Source organism: Megascapheus bottae, chromosome 36, assembly GCF_031878675.1.
Source record: "Megascapheus bottae isolate mThoBot1 chromosome 36, mThoBot2.hap1, whole genome shotgun sequence".
In the NCBI taxonomy this organism is placed as follows: Eukaryota; Metazoa; Chordata; class Mammalia; order Rodentia; family Geomyidae; genus Megascapheus; species Megascapheus bottae.
In genome coordinates, this window is record NC_143544.1 from 6605189 (window position 1) to 6623048 (window position 17860).

Here is a 17860-nt window from a genome sequence, read left to right on the forward strand (position 1 = left end):
CGGGCCCCTTGCCTTGGCACATGGTTGCTGGAGAGGGCCAGCGGGCCCTGACAGGGCTTCCTCTGTGTCCACAGTGAGGCCGTGTGGGAAAACATGGCCCGCATGTGTGTCAAGACCCAGCGTCTGGACGTCGCCAAGGTGTGCCTGGGAAACATGGGCCATGCCCGCGGCGCCCGAGCCCTGCGCGAGGCTGAGCGGGAGCCAGAGCCCGAGGCCCGAGTAGCCATGCTGGCCATTCAGCTCGGCATGCTGGTGAGTGTCCACCTCCCCCCCACACCCCGCCCCGGGAGGTTGATGGGCCCTGCACGGCCTGGGGAGGGTGGGCAGCGTCTCAGCTTAGCCGGAGGCCAGAACTCTTCCACACTGTCTTGGAGCTACCCAAAAGGCTGACGCCTGCCATCAGGCAACAGGGGGCGACCCCTGAGGAGAGGGGCTGCCATCTGCCCTCCCCCTCCGCCCCCCAGGAGGATGCAGAGCAGCTCTACAAGAAGTGCCAGCGCTACGACCTCCTCAACAAGTTCTACCAGGCCTCAGACCAGTGGCCCAAGGCGGTGGAGGTAGCCGAGCTCCACGACCGCATCCACCTGCGGACCACCTACTACAACTACGCCAAGCACCTGGAGGCCAGCGCCCACTGCGGCCTGGCCCTCAGCTAGTGAGTGCACAGCGCACCTGACCTCCCCCCACCACCCCCCCGTCCCCCGGACACAGGCTCGCCCCCCTGGGCCCATAGCACAGGACACACTGCTCTCATCCCCTCCCTCCGCAGCTACGAGAAGTCAGACACCCACCGCTTCGAGGTACCCAGGATGCTGGGGGAGGACCTCCAGTCCCTGGAGCTGTACATCAACAAGATGAAGGACAAGTGAGTGTCCCCAGCCAGACTGGCCGGGGGGCGTGGAGGGACCCATAGCTCTCCAGCCTCTCCCAACCCCACGGCCTGCACTGGCCCACAGGACGCTGTGGAGGTGGTGGGCCCAATACCTGGAGAGCCAGGCAGAGATGAGCTCGGCGCTGCACTACTACGAGCTGGCCCAGGACTACTTCTCCCTGGTCCGCATTCACTGCTTCCAGGGCAACATTCAGAAGGTGAGCAGGGCCGGGGCCCAGTCTGCTGAGGCCTAGTGAGCCTGCTTACGCACACATGAGGCCCTGGGTTCAATCCCGCATATGGCAGAAAAATACATTCAGTTTTTAAAAAGCAAAAAAAAAGTGTATCTCGGGGGCCGGGAGCGTGGCCTAGTGGCAGAGTGCTCACCTAGCATGCGCAAGGACCAGGGTTCGATTCCTTCATACCACATACTTAGAAAATGCTGCAAATGGTGCTGTGGCTCAAGTGGTAGAGCTCTAGCCTTGAGAAAGCCCAACGACAGTGCTCAGACTCTGAGCTCAAACCCCAGGACTGGGGGGAAAAAAAAAAAGCCCATGAATGTGGAATATGTGGAATGGGGCTGGTGGGCTGAGACGAGGCCTCTGGGTGGCTTTGTGTCTCCCTAGGCTGCTGAAATAGCCAACGAGACTGGGAACTGGGCTGCTTCCTATCACCTGGCCAGGCAGTACGAGAGCCAGGAGGAGGTGAGGCAGGCCGTGTACTTCTACGCCCGGGCACAAGCCTTCAACAACGCCATCCGCCTGTGCAAGGTACCGTTCGTTCTCCATAGCAACGCTGAGCAGCTGTACCGGGAGCCCTGGCTCCTCCCCTCTCCTTTTTCTCCCCTCCTTCTTCCCCTCTCTTCCTCTTCCTCCCCTCCCTGCTCTTCACGCTTCCTGCCCTCTCCCCAATTCTTGCTTCCTCCATCTGACCTTGTTTATGCAAAGTCCTGAGTTGTCTTTGGGTTTCTAGAACCTAGGGCTCCTGAACCAGCTGTAGGCTGTTGCCTGTAGCCTTGTGAACAGGTAGACATCCCATCAAAAGCTAGTGGAAGCTGGGCGTGGTGGCTTATGCCTGTAATCCTGACCACCTTAGGAGGCTGAGATCTGAGGATCTGAGAATCTTTTCTCCAATTAACCACCAGAAAGTGGCGCTGTGGCTGAAGGGGTAGGGCAGTAGCTTTGAGCTGAGGGACAGCACCCAGGCCCAGAGTTCAAGCCCCATGACCAATTTTTTTTTTTAAGCTATTGGAAGGCTTGGAATGGGGCCTAGTGATAGAGTGCTTGCACAAAGATCTGAGTCTTATTCCTCAGTACCACATACATAGAAAAAGCCAAAGTGGTTTTGTTGCTCAAGTAGCAGAGCTCTAGCCTTGAGAAAGCCTGAGGACAGCACTCAGGACTTGAGTTTAAGCTCCAGAACCATTTTTTAAAAAAAAGCGCTCAAGGACAGTGCCCACGCCCTGAGTTTAAGCCCCAAAACTGGCCAATAAAAAAATAAAAAGCTGTTGGACCTCTATAAATAGTTCCAATTCAGATTCTGGAATTACCCCCTTGTATTGGGTATTTCTTGCAGTACTCTGTGAAATAGGCCCACACACATCTGGAAGTCCTAGTAAGACCTAGAGATTGGGGACCCAAAGATCCCACTGGAAGGTTGTAAAGTGCCAGCTGTGAGTGAAAAAGCTGAGGGACAGTGAGACCCTGAGTTCAAACCACGGTACTGGGACAGAAAAGCAAAAGCAGCAGCAGAGATGACCTGGAAAGAGCAAGCTGAAGAAGGGGACTTACCCCATACCCACCGGCCTTGGCTGAGTCCCCACCCCCTCCCGCACCGCCACCACAGGAGAACAACTTAGACGACCAGCTCATAAACCTGGCCCTGTTGAGCTCCCCAGAGGACATGATCGAGGCCGCCCGGCACTACGAGGAGAAGGGGGAGCAGATGGACAGGGCCGTCATGCTGTACCACAAGGTGAGGGCCTGGCCTCTGCTGCTGCAGACCCGCAGGCAGCACCCGTCGCTAGGACCTGAGGCCTGGGCAACTGCCCATACTCCTCGCCTGCCCACAGGCTGGCCACTTCTCCAAGGCCCTGGAGCTGGCCTTTGCCACCCAGCAGTTTGCGGCTCTACAGCTCATAGCAGAGGACCTGGATGAGAAGTCGGACCCCGCCCTCCTGGCACGCTGCTCAGACTTCTGCATCGAGCACAAGCAGTTTGAGAAGGCTGTGGAGCTGCTGCTGGCTGCCAAGAAGGTTCCGGGCTGGAGGGGATGGCGGGGGGTGGGGGGGGGGCAGAAGGGGGCGCAGAAGGGGGCGCCTCCACTGTGCTGGCACACACCTGTCATCCCAGGAGGCTGAGGCAGGGCTTCATGATGCTTGCTCCTGGTAAGATACGGAGCAGGCTGCTCAGGCCCGGGAGGACGAGAGGCAGCGCCCAGCACGGCAGAGAGCGCATGTCCTCTGGGGACGTGTACCCAGGCCTCCGTGGTTCCACCCAGCAGGCAAAACACCGTGCACACACGGAATGGCCTGCAAGCCGTTCTTGAGTGGCGGCTAGGATAACTCAAATTCTTAATAAGTGAAACCTTCGTTGAAAACATTCAAGAAGCTGAGTGCTGCTAGCTGTTCAGGAGACTGAGATCTGAGGCTCTTAGCTCCAGTTAACCACCAGAAATCCAGAAGTGGCTCTGGGGCTCAAGGGTAGGGCAGTAGCCTTGAGCTGACGAGTCAGGGACAGCGCCCAGGCCCCGAGTTCAAGTCCCACAGCCACCACCAACGAAAGAGAAATCTGTCAATTCTTTTGAGCTCTAGAATGTTAGTAGCCAAAAAGGAAGTAACAGCATGAGAGAAAGGAAGGCTGGCATGTGGGGACTGTCCTGCCAGACAGCGACCGCCTGGCGCTGGCTTCCTCGGCAGCCCTCGGCCCTCAGCCTCTCGTCTGCCTCCCCGCCTCTCTCCCAGTACCGGGAGGCTCTGCAGCTGTGCATAGACCAGAACATGACCATCACGGAAGAGATGGCCGAGAAGATGACCGTGCCCAAGGACTCGAAGGAGCTATCGGAGGAGTCTCGGCGGGAGCTGCTGGAACAGATCGCCAACTGCTGCATGCGCCAGGGCCACTACCACCTGGCCACCAAGAAGTACACCCAGGCCGGGAACAAGCTGAAGGTGGGCCGCCCTCGCCCCGCCCGCCGGCCGGCCCCGCTCTGGGCAGCTCGCCCCGGGCTGCTCACCCAAACCCTCGCTCCTTTCTGCCCAGGCCATGAGAGCGCTGCTCAAGTCCGGGGACACCGAGAAGATTGTGTTCTTCGCGGGGGTCTCCAGGCAGAAGGAGGTCTACATCATGGCCGCCAACTACCTGCAGTCCTTGGACTGGCGGAAGGAGCCGGAGATCATGAAGAACATCATCAGCTTCTACACCAAAGGCCGAGCCCTCGACCTCCTGGCCGGCTTCTATGACGCCTGCGCCCAGGTACGGGTGCTCCTCGGGGCCCGGGGAGGACGGCAGAGCCCCGTCCTCACGAGGGCTCCTCTTGGGCACAGGTGGAGATTGACGAGTACCAGAACTACGACAAGGCCCATGGAGCGCTGACGGAGGCCTACAAGTGCCTGTCCAAGGCCAAAGCCAAGAACCCCCTGGACCAGGAGACCAAGCTGGCCCAGCTGCAGGGCAAGATGACCCTGGTGAAGAGGTTCATCCAGGCGCGCAGGTGTGCGCCCACGTTGACCGGGGCAGCCCGGCTCCGCCCCCGGGGTCTGATTGTCCACTCCTTTGGGGGAGTCAGGTTGGCTGCATGACCCCAGACCAAGTTTCTGCTTCCAGCGGCTTGGACTAGATAGGAATTCGGGGGATCTAGCCAAAGCCACACGAAAACCAGGCCCCAGCCTGACAGAGCCTAGGGGGGAGTGTGGCCTAGTGGTAGAGTGCTTGCCTAGCATGCACAAAGACCCGGGTTCAATTCCTCAGTACCCCACATACGTAGAAAAAAGCCGGAAGTGGTGCTCTGGTTCAAGTGGTAGAGCTCTAGCCTTGAGAAAGTCCAAGGACAGTGCTCAGGCCCTGAGCTCAAGCCCAGGACTGGGAAAATAAATAAACAAAAGGAAACAGAGCCAGTGGGAGGGAGACTGGTGGGTGGGGGTGCAGGGCAGAGTTTGAAGGGGAGTCTGGGGGCTGAGTGACGCCACCCAGTTCCACCTCGCTTGCCTCTGCTTTTAGCAGGGTTTTTGATTTACTGCTGGATGATTCAGCTTTTCCAAGAGCCTCCTCCTCCGTGGCCACCATAAAGAGCTAAACAGCTTGTTGTTTCTTTACCTGAGAATACAGATTGCACCCAAGAGTTCCCACAATAGTTGAAACAGCGTTTCAGAGCCTGCAGCTGCAGGGAGCCTGCGGGAGGCGTCGTCCTCAACACAGGACAGGGCTGTGACAGGGAGCCCTCCAGGGTCTGCGGCACTTGTGCCCTGCTCTGCAGACCCCTGAACCTGGCACACAGCCTGGTCTGTGTGCTTTTCCTGGCATCTTCCCTGAGACAGGAACTGGTGAAGGGCCGAGCTGCCGCTGCAGGCAGGGGCCGGCTTGGGCTCTGGCTGTGATGCTGCAGCTGCGGCCTCTCGGGTCCCCTGGCAGGAACTACTCGGAGGACCCCAAGGATTCGGTCAGGCAGTGTGAGCTGCTCCTGGAGGAGCCGGACCTCGACAGCACCATCCGCATCGGCGACGTCTACGGCTTCCTGGTGGAGCACCACATGCACATGGAGGAGCACCAGATGGTGAATACACGTCCTCCCTCAATACAACTTGGAACGGTCTCCCCCACGGGCAGGAGCTGCACGCTGTTCCTGTCCCCTTTGCCTCTCCCCGGGGCCAGTTTCCTTTGGCAGCATCTGCTCTGCTGTCCATGCCACCCAAACTCCTCCTCGTATACTCGGTCCTTGGTCCTCTAGTGTGACACTTTCCCCGCCGAGGTGCCCCTGCCAGACCAGGCTGTGTTCAGGGGTGCACAGAGCCCATGCTTTCCCCTCCCTCCTCCCTCCTGCCCAGCTTCTGCTCCTGGGCTCACCCTGGCCCAAGTGTGTTCTGTGCCCAGCAGTATGCCGGCACATGTAAGAAACCTGTTTTTTAAATTCGTCGCGTGGCTAGAACTCGGGGCCTGGGCGCTGTCCCTGAGCTCTTCAGCTCAAGGCTACCACCCTACCCTTGAGCCAAGCTCCACTTCCCCTTTTCTAGAGGTTAATTGGAGATAAGAGTCTCAGGTTCTTTTGTGCCTAGGCTGGCTTTGAACCAGGATCCTCAGATCTCAGCCTCCTGAGTAGCTAGGATGACAGGCGTGAGCCACTGTGCCCTGCTGTAGGAAACTTAACTGCCCAGGAAAGCCTCTCCATTCCTGAGGTTCCCGCCAGCCCTCCTTGATGGTCTGTGGTGATATGTCTAGAGCGTGGACTGTGCTGAAGGCCCATCGCCGTGGAGACTCAGCTCCAGGCTAGCGAAGTAGGGCTCCTTCGACACAGTCAAAACAAGACGTTGGTATCACTCCCTGCCCTCCCCTCCCCTCCCCTCCAGCAGGCAGGCGTAGCTTGTGGATGAGATCTGCCTCCCCTTTGGTGGTCTGGGCCAGGCTACTGCAGCACTCTGCTTTGGGGCTCAGCTGCCCCAACCCGTCACAGCTCAGTGTTAGCAAGCCCAAGACACAGGCCAAGGGGCTCGGCGGCCCTGGCCCCAGGTGGAACACTGGGGGGCATGGGTTAGGACGCCCCCTTCCTGTGAAGGAGAGGCTCCCGCCATCCATGGGTCTTCGTGACCACTAGGCTGTCACTTGACCCGTGACCTCTGCCCTAGGCCTACAAATACCTTGAGGAGATGCGCAAGAGACTTCCTTCCGCCAACATGTCCTACTACGTGGACCAGCGCACGGTGGACGCCGTGCACCTGGCCCTGGGCCTCCCGCTGTCCCGCGTTGTGCCTGAGCGGATCCGACACAACAGCATGGAAGACCACAAGGACATGGACGAGGAGGTGGTGGAGGAGGTGGAGAACGAGCCCTGAGGCCCCTCTTACTGGGCCAGCAGGATTCCTGCCCAAGGGGAAGCACGCTGCCTGCCCTCCGTGCTGGGGGATAGTGGCAAGCCTCCCCTCGGCCTTCCTGGTGCCCGGGGCTCCTGTAAACACTATTTAGCTCCTTTCCCCTCTGCATGTTTCTCCAACCACAGACGGTACCATCTATGGCTTCTAGAGCTTCACAATCCTGGCGCTGCCCGGCAGGGTAGACGCCCCTTACTGCTGACTGTGCCCGTGGGCCGCTTGACAAGGGGCCAGCCCTGCGCCCTGATGGCCATCTCCTTCTCCTGCCTGGATAGGGGCAAGGATTCCATGCCCAGCTCAGTGGCTGCCACTTCTGTGACTCCAGTAAAGTCTATTTTCTCAGAGGCCTGGTCCCTTTCCTGTCCCCCGTGCTGGCAGCCCTCGTGAGGGCCTGTGAGAAACACAAGGAGACCGCACTGCTACTACTGGTTTATATTCTGGGCCCAGGGGGCCAGCCCCACTCTGCTTCCCGGCCTGACGTCCCGGAAGGAACGTGGTGGAGGCGCTCCTGAGCCCCGGCCAGAGTCCGTGCACCCTGCGCAGGGCCGGCACAGAGCCCTCCAGTGTCAGCCGAGTTCCAGCAGGGCTGGCTGGGGAGGGCACGCTGCACAGTACAGAACAGCCCCGGCCAGGCGCGCTCCAAACCCACTGCGGCAAGCCTGCTCCTTGAGGCCATGCGTTCCTCCAGGGCAGGTCCCGGGAGCCAGCAGGCTCCCCGAGGCAGGAAACAGCAGGACTAGGGGGAGGAGGCCGGGAGTAGTGAGTCTTTTAGTCTCTCCAAAAGCAGCAGAGCCCTCACCGCCATCTTCCTGCAGTCCTCATCCACGTCCTTCTCAGCCACATCTGACGGGAGAGCAAAATAGGTGGCACTGAAAAGACCTGCCATGTTCCTTTCCCTTTAAGCCTTCCCACAGCAGCCAGGATTCTCCCTGAGGTCCTACCTCACATACCCTCCACCATCCTCTCCCACCCATCACCCTCCTCCCTCCACAATCCCCTGCCAGCTGCCGCCACCCTCCATGGGAGCAGACCAGTCCCGTGAGGACTCTTTTTCCAGGACTCTCTGCTATTCCCCAAAGCACCATGACAAATCACCACGTGGGACTAGCTGGGAGCGTGGCCTAGTGGTAGAGTGTTCGCCTAGCATGCATGAAGCCCTGGGTTCCATTCCTTAGAAAAGGCCGGAAGTGGCGCTGTGGCTCCAGTGGTAGAGCTCTAGCCTTGAGCAGAAGCTCAGCGACAGCGCCCATGGCCTGAGTTCAAGCTCCAGGACCGGCACACGCATACGTACTGCACGCACGCACGCAGTAACCCCACTGCAGTCCCTGTGCTCGTGTGCACTGCCTGGCCTGTGTGGCAGTCACATGACCACCTGGCTGGCAGCCCGTGCACACTCACCGGCCAGCCAGGACCTGGCTTCCAGCAGCTCATCCGGCAGGTCTCCCAGCAGCCTCTGGGCCGGCACACTGAGCAGAACGGAAGCCACGGCCGACAGCAAACCCTGACGCACGTAGCTACCAGCACAAGAGTAGAGGAGAGCAGTCGTGGTGTGGTGAGAGGAAGCCAAGGGCCTGAGTGCACACAGCTCCCCAAGTCCAGCAGACACCACGGCCCCCTGCTCTCAGCCCAGCCCAGCCCAGGTGTGGGAAGTGCCAGGCCAGCTGCCCTCCCTACACACTCACATGTCAACGTGGAAGCGAAGGGCCCACACGAACTCCAGCAGGGCCTTCCCCATGGATGCCGCCACCTGGAGACCAGACGAGGGACAGGTGGGCGAGCAGACAGGTGCCAGACAGCGCTGCCCACCCGGGGGCAGGGAGACACACAGGTTGCACAGGGCTCAATGGTTTCCCCACACCCCGGGCCCCAGAGACCTCCAGTTCCCATGCCTCTGCTCACCGTCGTGTTCACAGCCAGGTACATCAAGGCCCCTAAGGTGTGGATTAGTCTTCCAAGAACCAACTGGTCATCTCCCAAGAGGTCAAAGGTCACCAGGGGTCTAAGATGCAGAACAGAGGAAAGGCGGGCCCAGACTCTTAGGGCTGGCTGCCAAAGGAGTCGCGGGCCTTCCTACAGTCCCCACAGCCTGCGCATGGCCCAAGCCGGGCCTGCGTCACGAGTCTCACCCCTGTGATCACCCCAACTCTCACAGCCTGAGGAGGGGGCAGAGCCCATCTCTGAGGCAGAAGATGTGCAGTGACAGGAAGTGGGCAGTGCCAGGCAGGCGAGATGTCACATAACACAACCCTAGCTGATCCTGAGACAGGAAGAGACAGCGATGACCAATTCCCTGCGACCAATTCCAGGGGGACCTTCCACAACACAGAGCCCCCCGCAGCCTCTCCCCTGCAACACCACCACCACTGCGTGCACTTAGGGCTCCAGAAAACCTGCTTACCGGTCAAAGCGCTGAATGAGAGGAAAGAAGAAGCACCCAGCCACCGAGTTGAAGTTGTTGGGGCCACTTGCCAGCTTCTGCCAGGAAGAACCCTGCCAGACACGTGGCTCCCATCAGGAGCCAGTGGCTCACACCTGCAATCCTAGCTACTCATCCTGAGGATCCCAGTTCAAAGCCAGCCCAGGCACCAAAGTCCGGGAGACTCTTCTCTCCAATTAGCCACCAGAAAACCAGAAGTGGCACTGCTGCTCAAGGGGTAGAGCACTATCCTAGAGCTGAAGAGCTCAGGGACAGTGCCCAGGCCCAGAATTCAAACCCTAAGACAGTCAAAAAGAAAAAGCTGGCAGTGATTCTGTGGCTCAAGTAATAGAGGGCCAGCCTTGAGCACAAAAGAGACTCCAGGACAATGCCCAGGCTCTGAATTAACCAGCAAAAAGCTGCCCCAGCTCCCAGCCCCTTGCTGAGGGTGGTGGGCCTCAGGCAGCTTTGGCAATGTCTGCCTCGCCAGGTCCACGGCTCATGGTCCTCACAATGGGCCTCTCAGCCCTGTGATGCTACAGCCCGCTGGACTCTAGGTTTTCCTGTCCTGGGAAAACCTAGACTGTCTCTGAAGGTTGCCAACCTCTGGTGCAGGCCAAGACACCCAAGCACTCGGCGGCCACTGGCTTGCTTCTGATGTTGACTCCGGGCCTTTACACTCCCAATTCCTATTCTGACTCTAAGACACAACAACACAAGCTGTCCCTACCCCGGGCTGGCCTGCCCCTTGGTACACACAGAGCTTCCCTGGAGTCACATGACTGCTCGTCCTGCCACCCACTGCAGGCCTGTGCAGGGGCTCGGCTGACCTTGGAGAACCGCCGGGTTTTGCTTCTGATGCGCTCTTCCACAACCACTCGCCAGTCGGGAGTCCCAGCACTGCCAGGCTGAGAGGCGACCTGCGCTGGCGAGCCCTGGGGGCCAGGGCCCGGGGAGCCATGGCAGACCGGCCTCTGGAGGCGTCCTGGCCGGGACAGCTCCTGAGCTGCCAGGATCAGGACCTGGAGGAGAAGACACGGGCAGTGCCACGGCTCTGGGGAAGGACCACCTTCTATAAGTCAGGTCCACGGCCCGCAGAGCCCTGGGGACCAGGGCTTGGTCACACTGTCTGCATGGAGTTAGGGCTCCCAGCTTGGGGGCAGCCTGGGCCCAGCAAGGCCCGGGAGAGCAGGGCACTCACGTCCAGGATGTCCATGCGCTGCCGGAGGCTGTAGTTCAGAGAGTAGAACTGTGAGGTCAGATACTCAGCCACCTAAGCCAAGAGAAGAGAGGCGGCCCAGGCCAGGTCTCCAGAGGCTGCCTTGGGGTGCAGGCAGAGACTCTGCAGTGCTCCCCACGGATTGCCCTGGCCGGGCCGTCCTGCTGCGACTCACCCGGGCGGGGTCTGTGGCCGTGACCTGCACCAGGGCTCTTTGGCGCAGTTTCTCAAATCCCACCAGGCAGGTCCTGTCCTCCAGGTGCAGCAGCACCCTGGCCAGCTCCACACTCACCTGACGTGGAGACGAGGGGTCAGGCACTCCTCCCCCCCCAAGGCCAGCCACTGCCCTCAGCTCAGAATGCCTGGGCCGCCCACCTGCCTGCTACCGGCTGGCCCAGCAGAGGCCCCTGGTGAGGCAAGCTGCCTCCCGTGACCCAACGTGCCTGGCACCGGGGAGCTGCGGCCACAGGGCCCAGCTAGTGGGTGCGTGCCCCTCCTGCTCACCTCCCGGGTGGCCTCGGGGCTCCGGTGGACCAGACCCTCAAGGGCCTGCAATGCAGCCTCCCAGCGCTCGGTGTCCTCAGAGGCAGCAAGGACTGCAGAGAACCAGACAGGCCCACCTCAGCCGTGCCCCTGGGCGGGGGAGCCCAGAGTGTCCGCATGAGCGACAGCCAGGGAGTAAGGCCAGGCGCGGGCACCCTTGGAGCAGAGCTGTAGGAGACCCCCCACACGTGACCCCGCAGGCACCTTCCACACAGTCTCGGACATACAGGGGCGCCTTGCTGCTCTTCAGCTCCTTGTCCTCTGACATGTCGTAGGGGACAAACTCATCATCACTGTAGAGACAGAGCAGACACTGGAGCACCTGTCCCTAGGGAGAGAACTCTGACTCAGCCTCCCTCCCCAGGGACAAGTCCTGAAGATGCTCAGGGCCCCCCAGGACCCCAGGAGAGAGGTGACCAGCCAGGGCTGCAGAAATCCAGAGCTGGGGCAGAGCCCTCAGGCTGAAAGCAAGCGATGTGGGGGACGCTACCCATGTGACTTCACTCCCCCACCACTGTGGATTGCAGCGAGTGGCCACTAGAGAGGCCCAGAGGGCCCTGCCCTACCTGTCCAGCTCTGAGTCCGAGCCCTGTGGCTGACCTGGGGACTTGGCATCACCTCCCGTGACCTCTGCAGGCGTCTCTGTGGCCACAGGCGCCAAAGATGGGACTCTAGGAAAAAGAGCACAGTGCTCAGGGCTGCCAGTTGAGTCCTGGCTTCCATGGGTCCTGCAATGAGGCTCCCCCCATCCTCCCCGCACCCTAACTTCTATCCAAGAGAAACTTCACAGCCAAGGTGGAGACCGGGAGCGTGGGCCTCACCCCGCCTCCGAGGAGTCGTCACCCACAGGCTGGGGGGCCAGAGTGGCCAAGGCCAGCATTTCGCGGCTCATCTCATCATCATCTTCATACTGCAATGCAGACACGCCAGGGTCAGCGATGCCACAGGGTCACATATCCCTGAGGGACAGCTGCAGTCCGGCCTCCCGATCTGTCCAGTCCGGTGTAGCCTAGCCATGCTGAGGCCAGATCACCTCCTCCCAAAGGAGCTGGGGACGACGGCCACGGCGCTGTACCCCCAGGCTGTCCCAGAGCCGCTGCTGGCACAGTGAGTCCGGAAGGCCCAGCATGGCAGGAAGCAGAGGCAAATTGCCTGCTCAGAGCAGCCTGCCGCCTCTTGGCCAGGCCTCCTGGCAGCCCTGGACAGCGAGGTCTGGGCGCTTCCCCCCTCCCATCCGGAGGACAGGATCCAGCCCCACCCCACACCAGCTCGCAGGAGCCAAGATGACCCCCGTCCACCTGGAACATGAGTGCAGGCCCCTCAGGGTGGATGCGGGAGCTGAGGGCCTGGGCCACGACCATGCCCAGCCGGCGCACAGCAGGAAGGCTGCTGTCCAGGTGACACTTGACCCCTGCCATCATGCTGGCCAGCAATTCTGGAAGCAGCAAACACGAACCGTCAGGACTCCTCAGGGCATCCAGGGCCCCTGGGCGGTACCTGTGCCCCCGGCTCACCATCCCGGCTGTCCTGCAGCTCTGGCTCCCCCAGGTGTGCCAGGCAGATGAGGATGGCCGAGCTGATATAGCGCTGCTGTGCCAGGGGTGCATGCTGGACGGCACTGCTGCTGCCCCATGTCTCCAGCAGCTCCTTCAGCACCTGGCGGGTGGTTCAGTCCCAGCCTGGCCAGGCAGCCCCTCTGCCGCAGCCCAGGACCACATGTGCCTCGGTGACTGGCTCTCCACAAAGCACCCACAGCCACGCACATGTAAGGGGCTCCAGCATAGCACAGCAAAGCTGGACCCCCCCCCCAACCCCACCAGAGGACAGCCAGGGACATGGGGATGGAATGAAAGGTAACTCTCACCTGGATGAGGAGCAGGCGCCGCTGGCCGTCCATGGCCAAGTACCCTAGCAGGCTCTGCAGCATGGGCGTCTGCAGCAAAAGCAAGCACACTCTCACCAGAGACCACGCTCTTCCCGCCCGCCCCGCAGGGCGGGCTCTCAGCAAGCCGCACTCCCACACTCATCTGTGAGGACCAGTTGCGTTCCTTTGCTCCTCTTTTCTCAAGGCAGGGTTTCACTATAGAGCCCAGGCTGCCTTGAACTCGGATTCCTCTGGCCCCAGCCTCCCTGGTTCTGGTACTGCAGGAATGCATCACCACACCCAGCTAGGCCACATCGTTTTCCTAAGGATATTATTTCCTTTTGCGCTTCTTCCTTTAGCAGGACTGTGAAATCCAGTATGGGCTACCCCTCCTGGAATGCGCGTTCCCTGAGGCGGGACCCAAGACAGAGCCCAGCTCGCAGGAAGCACCTCAGGACCAGGTCCCGGCCCCCACTGTCTGCTCTTGACTCCCTGCACTGAGATGCTGGCCACCCCGGGCTTGACGCTGGCCTCTGGGCCACGAGAAGACTGGCAGCAACATCCTGTCATCACAATCCTCGGTGCACCGAACAGAGCGGCAAGGGCACTTCCTCGGCAGGAATGCCTGACTGGTGCCCAGTGCTGGGTCACGGCAGGCTCATCAGCAGGAGAGGAATGTGCCCTCCACTTCCCTGACCCTTCCTGCTGTGTGTGCGCGTGTGTGTGTGCGTGCGCATGCGTGCATGCGCACATGCGCGCGCATTGCTGGTGAGGAGCGCAGGGTCTCGTGCAGTGCAGGCCGAGCAGGCCGGCTCTCCCCCACTGAGCTCCATCCCCAGTACTAGTGTTCTTCCGGGGCTCGGGGCGGCACACCCCGCCCGCTTTCTCACCGTGTGCCGGTACTGCAAGAACAGAAGCTTCCGAGTCAGCACAAACTGGGCCTTCTTGTTCTGTACCACCAGGTTCCCCAGGAGTCGAGACAGGACCTCAGGCCTGTAGGGTAGAGACGGCAGGGGGCTTGAAGGAGAAAAGAAGCCACTCTCCCCTGGAGAGCCAAGGCCCTGGCCAGGCTGCAGTTCACTCCGCAGCTCTGCTGTGGAAGCCATAAGCACCTGTACAGCCCGTGGCCATCTGGAAAGAGCGAGGCCGAGGGAAAGCCAGTCCTGGCACCCCATGAGCAGTACCAGGGTGGAGGGCACAGGGACCCCAGAGAAGCACCACCCCAGAGGAGCACCTTGTGACCTACCCCGGCACGGCCTCCATGAGCCCGGTCAGCACGGCCTCCATGGCCCGGTCAGGGACCTGCTCCACCAGGTGCCAGCACACCCGCTGCCACAGACAGCTGTCCTGGGTCAGTGCCGTCAGCCGGGGCACCAGCACACCCAGGATCTCCTCTGGGTGGACACGGGCCTGGGGTCATGGGTCTGCCGTGCCCACAGCCCCAGCGCTGACACACACGGGGCCCACACACGGGAGGACAAGGTGGCGGGGTGGGGGGAGGAGAGGGCGAGCGGGGCAGCAGCACTCACGCTGTCTCCCCTGGATGCAGACCTTCCCCAGCACTCGAGACACAAAGGACACCGAGCAGTCCTGGCCATCTGGGAAGAAAGCAAGACCCACCGAGGAGTGACCGACGTGAGTCCACGTGTGAGGCGAGTCCACGTGTGAGGACACACCAGTCTCCTGGCAGCCAGGATCGAGACTGGATGGCAGACTCAAAAATGCCAAAGCCCCCCACGCCAGTCAGCTCACTCTCAGACCCGAAGACCCTCAACGCAGTGTGGACGCCCCCCAAAGACACAATAAAGGGGACACAGCCAACAAGGACAAGTGCCTTGTGCAGCGCAGTCCAGCTCAAAGGACAGGCATGGAAAAGGCCCGGCAGCCTGGTGGCTTTGCCCACCATCCAAAAGGAACGCAGGAGCCACCTCCTACGACGAGGCCACAGTGCCTGACCCGATAGTGCCACCGGGGCCCCGAAGTCCACGTGCGCCACCAAGTCCTCAGGAAGGGATGACAGCTGAGACGGGAGCCCTCACCTCGGAGAGAGCCCACGACAGCCTGCAGGGCCCGGGCCGCCTCCTCCCCCAGCAGAGGAAAGTAGCTCTGGGGGAAGAACGGGGCCAGGTTGTCCCGCCGCAGGCGGTTGCCCAGGAGGTCAGGCAGGCCCACCACTCTGCCCAGCAGCGTCTCCAGAGCCAGGGGGAAGCTGGACCTGGTCTGTGGCCGACACTGCGCTTCCATCAGAGCCGCCATCCTGCCCTTGCTGAGGAATCGCGCCAGCAGCCGCGCCATCTTCACCAGACGGAAGCTGGGGCTGAAAACGCAGGAGTGTGAGAAGCCCCTGTGCCCCGGAACCCTGACAACACAGGCAGCATGCGTGCCCCGATTCATGAGCTGAGTGAAGCCCCCCATCCTCAAGAGCAGATACTGGGGGTGGGATGGGAGTGCCACTTGGCGCCTGCATGGAAAGCACTGCGATCTCACAAGGAATGCCAGGTGACCCGATGGCAGCCTGGGACCCCTGGGCCTGAGCGTCTGCGGGGCACACACAGCATCTAGGCTGCGCTTGTCTTGCAAGCCTGGAGCAGCCCAGCAGATACCACATGTGCTGCTGCTGCAGCTGACTGACTCGATGCCCACATCAATCACCAGAGCTGTGAGCCCTGCTCCCCAGGCATGGACGGGGAAGGCCAGGGCCTTCCTGGGACAGGCAGGACTCTCCCCTAGCAGAAAGAGAGACCAGTGTCCAGGTGTGAAGGACAGTTCTCTGTCCTCATCTTCCAAGATGACCAATTGTCAGGGCTTAGAGGCCCTTGGGCTGTTCAGGGTTTTCACCATAATCAACAGCTCCTAGGTCTCCCCAGCCTCTCACCCAGCAGTGCCCTCGATGGCCTCCATGACAACCAGGAAGGCCTGGTCAGCAGGGCCCTCCAGGAAGAAGCTTTCCCAGAGCCGCTCCAATTGGCCATCTGGGGTCAGCTCCAACCAGTCAGGGTTCAGCTTGCTGAACAGACATCTGAGGACGGCCGAGAAGTGTACGGTAGCAAACTCTTCTTTCTCCCTGCGGAGGGCTGGGTCATCCGCCTCCTCCAGATACCGCTTCAGGGCCCCCAGGGTGAGCACGATGTGGGCACCATCCTCAGAGGACGTCAGGGTGTGAATGGCTTCCCGGACGGAGATGCCCACGGCCGAGAGCTTAGGGTCCATCCTGCAAGGATCCCAAGAAGACCCGAGGTCAGCCGAAGTCAGAGGGGAGTCCCGCCTCCCCCAGGCTCTTAGCCTGGGCCCGCCGGGCCAGGTGAATGCCAAGAGGGTCCAGGACCCCAAAGTACCCCGACGCAGCACAGCCGGACCTGGAAGTGCCCCCCACACCGCCCCAGCCCCCGACCCAGCCCTGGCCGGCCCACCCTGCACCACCCGGCCCCGGCCCCGGCCCCGACCTGCGCCCCCGACCTGCCCCCCCACCCGGCCCTGGCCTGCCGCCCCCCCCTCCGCCCGGCCCGGCCCCGACCTGCCCCCCCACCCGGCCCTGGCCTGCCGCTCCCCCCACCACCGCCCGGCCCGGCCCCGGCCTGCCTCCCTCGGGCTCCCGAGCCGCCGCGGCTCCCTGGGATCCCAGTGCCGCCCACTCGCCGCCGCCGATTCGCCGCCGCCGATTCGCCACAGCCACGCGGCTCCCGGAGAACTGCTCCGTCCGTCGCGGCCGGCGCCCCGCCGCGAGTTCCAGGCTCCAGGCTCTCGGCCGGCTGCCGGGGAGTTTTGAAGCCGGTGGGGCCGGACGCCGCCAACCGCTCCTGACGAATCGGTCGCGCAGCCGCGGCCGACGCGTCTGCACCTGCGCGGGAGACGGCTTTCCTCTCCCGGAGAAGTCAGGTGGGGCGTGGGGGCGTGGCCTCCGGTGTGGGGCGTGGCCTATGCCTGAGAAGGAAGAGGCCTGTTGAGTGGATCGTTCTCCGTGTGTGGGCGTGGCCTCCGATGTGGGGGCGTGGCCCATGCCTGAGAAGGAAGAGGCCTGTTGAGTGGTTCGTCCTCCGTGTGGGGGCGTGGCCTCCGGTGTGGGGGCGTGGCCTATGCCTGAGAAGGAAGAGGCCTGTTGAGTGGATCGTTCTCGGTGTGGGCGTGGTCTTGTGTGGGCGTGGTTTGTGGTGGGTCGTGAGTGGGCGGGGCCCTGCCTCCCCTCCGGGTTGAGACCCGGTTCCCGCGCGTGGCCTAGGGCGGCGTGGCCTCGGGCTGCGTGGCCTGGGGCTGTCGGCTAGCCCACCGCAGCTCGGCCCGCGTGGGGTGCCCGGCGCGACTGTCTCGAGGCCTTGGGCCTCGTGGCGGGGCGGTCCAGGACGGCGCGAGCTGGGAAGACGCGGAACGGCAGACACGAGCTGGCGTGGTCAGTTTCCCGTGGGTTCTCGAGGGCACGTCCCGGATTGCTGCCCTGGAACCCCGGAGCCGCGGCCCCGGAGGCCGCGCTGGACCAGGGCCTCGCAGGCCGGCCCGGGCAGGACGGAAGTGCAGCCGCCTCTGGATGCGCCCATGCACAGCCACAGGTGCCCCGGGATCCCAGCTGCTGGAGAGGCTGAGGAGAGGATCCCAGCTCGAAGCCGGCCCCGGAAGAAACATCTTATCTGTGATTAACCAGGAAGAAAAACAAGGCCACAAGAGCCCCCTAGCTACTCAGGAAGCTGAGATCTGAGGGTGGCGGCTCAATGCCAGCCTGATTGGAATGTTACACGCGTATTCAGTGTACGTGTGTTGAAACTCACTTGACCCCATACATGCGGGAGCTTTTGTGTGTGCGTGTAACAGCACACACTTGCAATCCCAGCTACTTGGGAGACTTGAGGCAAGTAAGATTGCTTTTGAGCCTAGGAGTT

The 17860-nt window shown here is 61.9% G+C and overlaps 2 protein-coding genes across 2 annotated transcripts in view; one reads left to right on the forward strand and one right to left on the reverse strand.

The window, feature by feature from the left end:
• Ift140 (intraflagellar transport 140) overlaps positions 1-7294 on the forward strand; it is a 49638-nt gene extending 42344 nt beyond the window's left edge. Inside the window, exons 19-30 of the mRNA XM_090324752.1 lie at positions 75-252; positions 465-655; positions 770-865; positions 957-1089; positions 1498-1641; positions 2717-2845; positions 2943-3125; positions 3834-4040; positions 4132-4344; positions 4416-4582; positions 5500-5641; positions 6708-7294. Of these exons, the coding sequence (XP_090180878.1) occupies positions 75-252; positions 465-655; positions 770-865; positions 957-1089; positions 1498-1641; positions 2717-2845; positions 2943-3125; positions 3834-4040; positions 4132-4344; positions 4416-4582; positions 5500-5641; positions 6708-6914 (1990 nt within the window). The 3' untranslated portion in view covers positions 6915-7294. The remainder of the gene's footprint in view (positions 1-74; positions 253-464; positions 656-769; positions 866-956; positions 1090-1497; positions 1642-2716; positions 2846-2942; positions 3126-3833; positions 4041-4131; positions 4345-4415; positions 4583-5499; positions 5642-6707) is intronic.
• An 80-nt stretch (positions 7295-7374) lies between these two features.
• Telo2 (telomere maintenance 2) lies at positions 7375-16644 on the reverse strand. Its single transcript, XM_090324753.1, has 21 exons — positions 16572-16644; positions 15868-16203; positions 15032-15309; positions 14522-14590; positions 14239-14386; positions 13883-13985; positions 12993-13061; positions 12643-12784; positions 12427-12563; positions 11950-12038; positions 11695-11799; positions 11333-11421; positions 11090-11181; positions 10761-10877; positions 10568-10639; positions 10197-10388; positions 9349-9440; positions 8850-8949; positions 8633-8697; positions 8349-8464; positions 7375-7793 (listed from the first exon to the last, which is right to left on the reverse strand). The coding sequence occupies exons 2-21, from the start codon at positions 16200-16202 to the stop codon at positions 7687-7689; spliced, it is 2517 nt and encodes an 838-aa protein (XP_090180879.1). The 5' UTR covers position 16203; positions 16572-16644; the 3' UTR covers positions 7375-7686.
• Positions 16645-17860: the final 1216 nt, after the last annotated feature.

Excerpts from the sequence above, each read along its gene's own strand:
- Telo2 (XM_090324753.1), bottom strand. The coding sequence starts at position 16,202 with ATGGACCCTAAGCTCTCGGCCGTGGGCATCTCCGTCCGGGAAGCCATT. Across the intron at positions 12,564-12,642 it reads GCTGCAGGACAGCCGGGATG|AATTGCTGGCCAGCATGATG; the intron begins GTGAGCCGGGGG and ends TGCTGCTTCCAG. Across the intron at positions 10,878-11,089 it reads GCCCCGAGGCCACCCGGGAG|GTGAGTGTGGAGCTGGCCAG; the intron begins GTGAGCAGGAGG and ends TCTCCACGTCAG.